The 3,155-nt window shown below is 35.0% G+C and overlaps 1 protein-coding gene across 1 annotated transcript in view; it reads left to right on the top strand.

Moving 5' to 3' along the window:
* LOC122256723 (nicotinamide phosphoribosyltransferase-like) overlaps positions 1-664 on the top strand; it is a 15,124-nt gene extending 14,460 nt beyond the window's left edge. Inside the window, exon 12 of the mRNA XM_086555815.1 lies at positions 340-664. Within this exon, the coding sequence (XP_086411941.1) occupies positions 340-477 (138 nt within the window). The 3' untranslated portion in view covers positions 478-664. The remainder of the gene's footprint in view (positions 1-339) is intronic.
* Positions 665-3,155: the final 2,491 nt, after the last annotated feature.

A 3,155-nucleotide genomic window follows, 5' to 3' on the forward strand; every position in this document is an offset into this window, starting at 1 on the left:
GTAGGAGGGGGTTGTGTGTTGGTGGGGGTAGGGGAAGAGCGGGTGTATTTATGTGGGGGGGTGTCGGTTGTCTATGTGCGTGGGCGGGTGGGTGGGTGGGGATCTGTTGGCAAGGGCGAGTGTGGTTGTGGAAGAGAGTGTCGGTTGTGTATGTATGTGTGTGTGTGTGTGTTCGTGCTTGCGTGCGTGTGTGTGCGTGCGTGTGTGTGCGTGTGTGTGTGTGTGTTTGTGTGTGCGTGTGGCCTTACTTATAAATTTCCCCCACTTACCAACTTACCTTACTTATTCAAAACATTTCCCTCACTCATCAATCCCCTCATTTTGTCCTTCCCTTGACAGGATCTCCTCGTCACCGTCTTCGAAAACGGAGAGCTCCTTAAGGACTACTCCTTCGACGAGATCTGCCGCCGTGCGGAAATCTGCCCGCAGGATATTGACATCATCGAGTTCCTGGACGGAGAGAAATTCCTTGACTGAGAGAAATTACCTTGGTTGAGATTTTGTTTGACTGAGAGACTCTTCTTTGACGGAGGGAAATTTTCTTTGGTTGAGATTTTGTTTGACTGAGAGACTCTTCTTTGACGGAGGGAAATTTTCTTTGGTTGAGATTTTGTTTGACTGAGACTTTTTTTTTGACGGAGATGAATTGCCTTGATTGAGAGAAATTACCTTGATTGGGATATATATCTTTGATGGAGAGGGATTTTCTTGACTTAGAAATATTTCTTTGATATAAATAGATTTCCTTGATGAAGGAAAATTTCCTTGATTGAGAGATGTTTTTGTTTTTTTTGTTGACATTTTATCTTGATGGAGAGAAATTACTTTGACTGAGTGATATTTTGATGGAGAGAAATACCGCGGACTGAATGCACCTTCTTTGTCAGAGAGAAGTAGAGAAAAGTAAATTTACAGAAGAATTTCACTAAGTCAGATAAATTTCCTTGAATGACAAAGGGAATTTTTTTGAATGAGTGAAATTTCCTTGATGAAGAGGATATTAATTCTAGAAAATTTACCTTGATAGCATGAAATTTCATTGATAGATAGAAATTTCCATGACAAAGAGAGTTAGAGAAATGTTGAATAAGAAAATCATTCCAGGATTGAGATATTTACATAGATAATGCATATGAATTCCCGGAACACGAATTATCTTTAATGAGAAAAGTGTCTTTAATTGCAAGAAATGTCTTTGCTGTAGATAAATATCTTTGACTGAGAGACATTTCCTTGACTGTGAGAAATTTCCTTGACTGAATAAAATTCTATGACTGGGAGAAATTTCCTTGACATATGCATACAGTATATGTTAACATAAATCATGCTTTATCAAATTGGAATCACAATTATAATAACTCATAGTATACTGAATGTTTTACGCAGATGTATAAAAAATGAAATATATGAGTTCGTTTGTATTTTGTAATCCTTGACATTTTTTCCAGCTATAAATACATATACATTGAATATCTTTTACTTCTCAATTTATCAGTCAGTTTCTCTTTCTATCTGTCTATTTCCATATATATATATATATATATATATATATATATATATATATATATATATATATATATATATATATATGTATGTATATACAATAGAGTGTAGAATGAAGATCAATGTTACCAATAATAGATACACTCCGTTTTTTTTTATTTCGTTAAAATCGGAGAGACATTGAGAGCGTGTAATACAAATGAGCAGCAATCATAATCATCACCAGTAAGAACGGCTGCAAGTGAAAACATTGCAAAGCTAAACATGTAGAAATATTTAATGTTGCTTTAGAGAGATACGAAAGCAAAATAACTGAGCACTGAAGACGACGGGTCAGTCCAAATACGACATCTAAGTATTTTCTTCTGATAAGTGATATCAATAGATTAGTCAGATAATTATAAACGTAAAAAAATTTAACATTGCGTACACGACTTCCTGAGAAAAGAAACATGTTGATTGTGTAAGAGAAATGATAGAAATCTAATTTTATCTTTCTCCATATATAAGTGTAAACAAACAATTTGAATGAATCAGTGAATCCATCTAAACTTTATAAAAAAACATCAAATCTGAAAGTAAATCTAGCCGCAGGTGGGGGCTTGTCAACTCCTGATATATTTCGTTTATATACCTTTATATACGTTTATGTAATTTTCATATTCTTTGATATTCTTCGATTCTGCTTACTTCGTATGTCTGACATCTTGAAGAACTGGAAGAAGATGCATGGTTACATTCATATTATTTTTTTTACTTTCAATTAAATACAGTTTCGACTGGGATGAGGAATGTCCTTTAATCCATATAACATGTAATTTTCCTCGTACACCACATTTGCCCAAAGTTACCGATCTGACTCGCTTCTTTTCTCTAAATGTTGGAAGGCTCGCGAAGAATAGGAACAGCCAACCTAATTCTTCCATTTATATTAACTTTTTACACACTGTGCGAAGTGGAATAAATAAAATCTACACACCGATTATCTCCGGTACTCATGACAAAGTCTCTCTTAATTAATTAAGAAGGTACCTGATCGGTGCAATGTGTTACATGTATATCAAGCGGCAGGTACAGATAACACCTGCACTACACCATGCCTCGCAAACTGACCTATCCATCAGATATCAGAGGAGGTTATGACAGTACGAGTTCAGTCTTTGTCAAGGACGGACATCTATCTCTTCCTTCCCCCGTTTCACCCCCAGGACGAGCCGAGGGTTCGTGCAATCGCCTCCAAGGACGCCATCGGTTCCCGAGAACCTTCACTTGGAGTGGCGCTGCTTTTGTGATGATGTTTACTAATAGCCGATCGTTAGTTTCGCTACCTCTACCTGATAACTGTATCATTAAACTGCATATGGTGTATAAATACATACACATATATGTATATATATATATATATATATATATATATATATACGTATATATATACATATATACACATATGTGTGTGTGTGTGTGTGTTTGTGTGTGTGTATGTGTGTGTGTGTGTGTGTGTGTGTGTGTGTGTGTGTGTGTGTGTGTGTGTGTGTGTGTGCATATATAAATATATATATATATATATATATATATATTTATATATATATAAGTATATATATATATTATATATATATATATATATATATATATAGTTAGAAGGATAACAATGA

The sequence above is a fragment of the Penaeus japonicus genome, unplaced genomic scaffold, assembly GCF_977035675.1.
Source record: "Penaeus japonicus unplaced genomic scaffold, GWHDUDI00000001_assembly GWHDUDI00000031, whole genome shotgun sequence".
Classification (NCBI taxonomy): domain Eukaryota; kingdom Metazoa; phylum Arthropoda; class Malacostraca; order Decapoda; family Penaeidae; genus Penaeus; species Penaeus japonicus.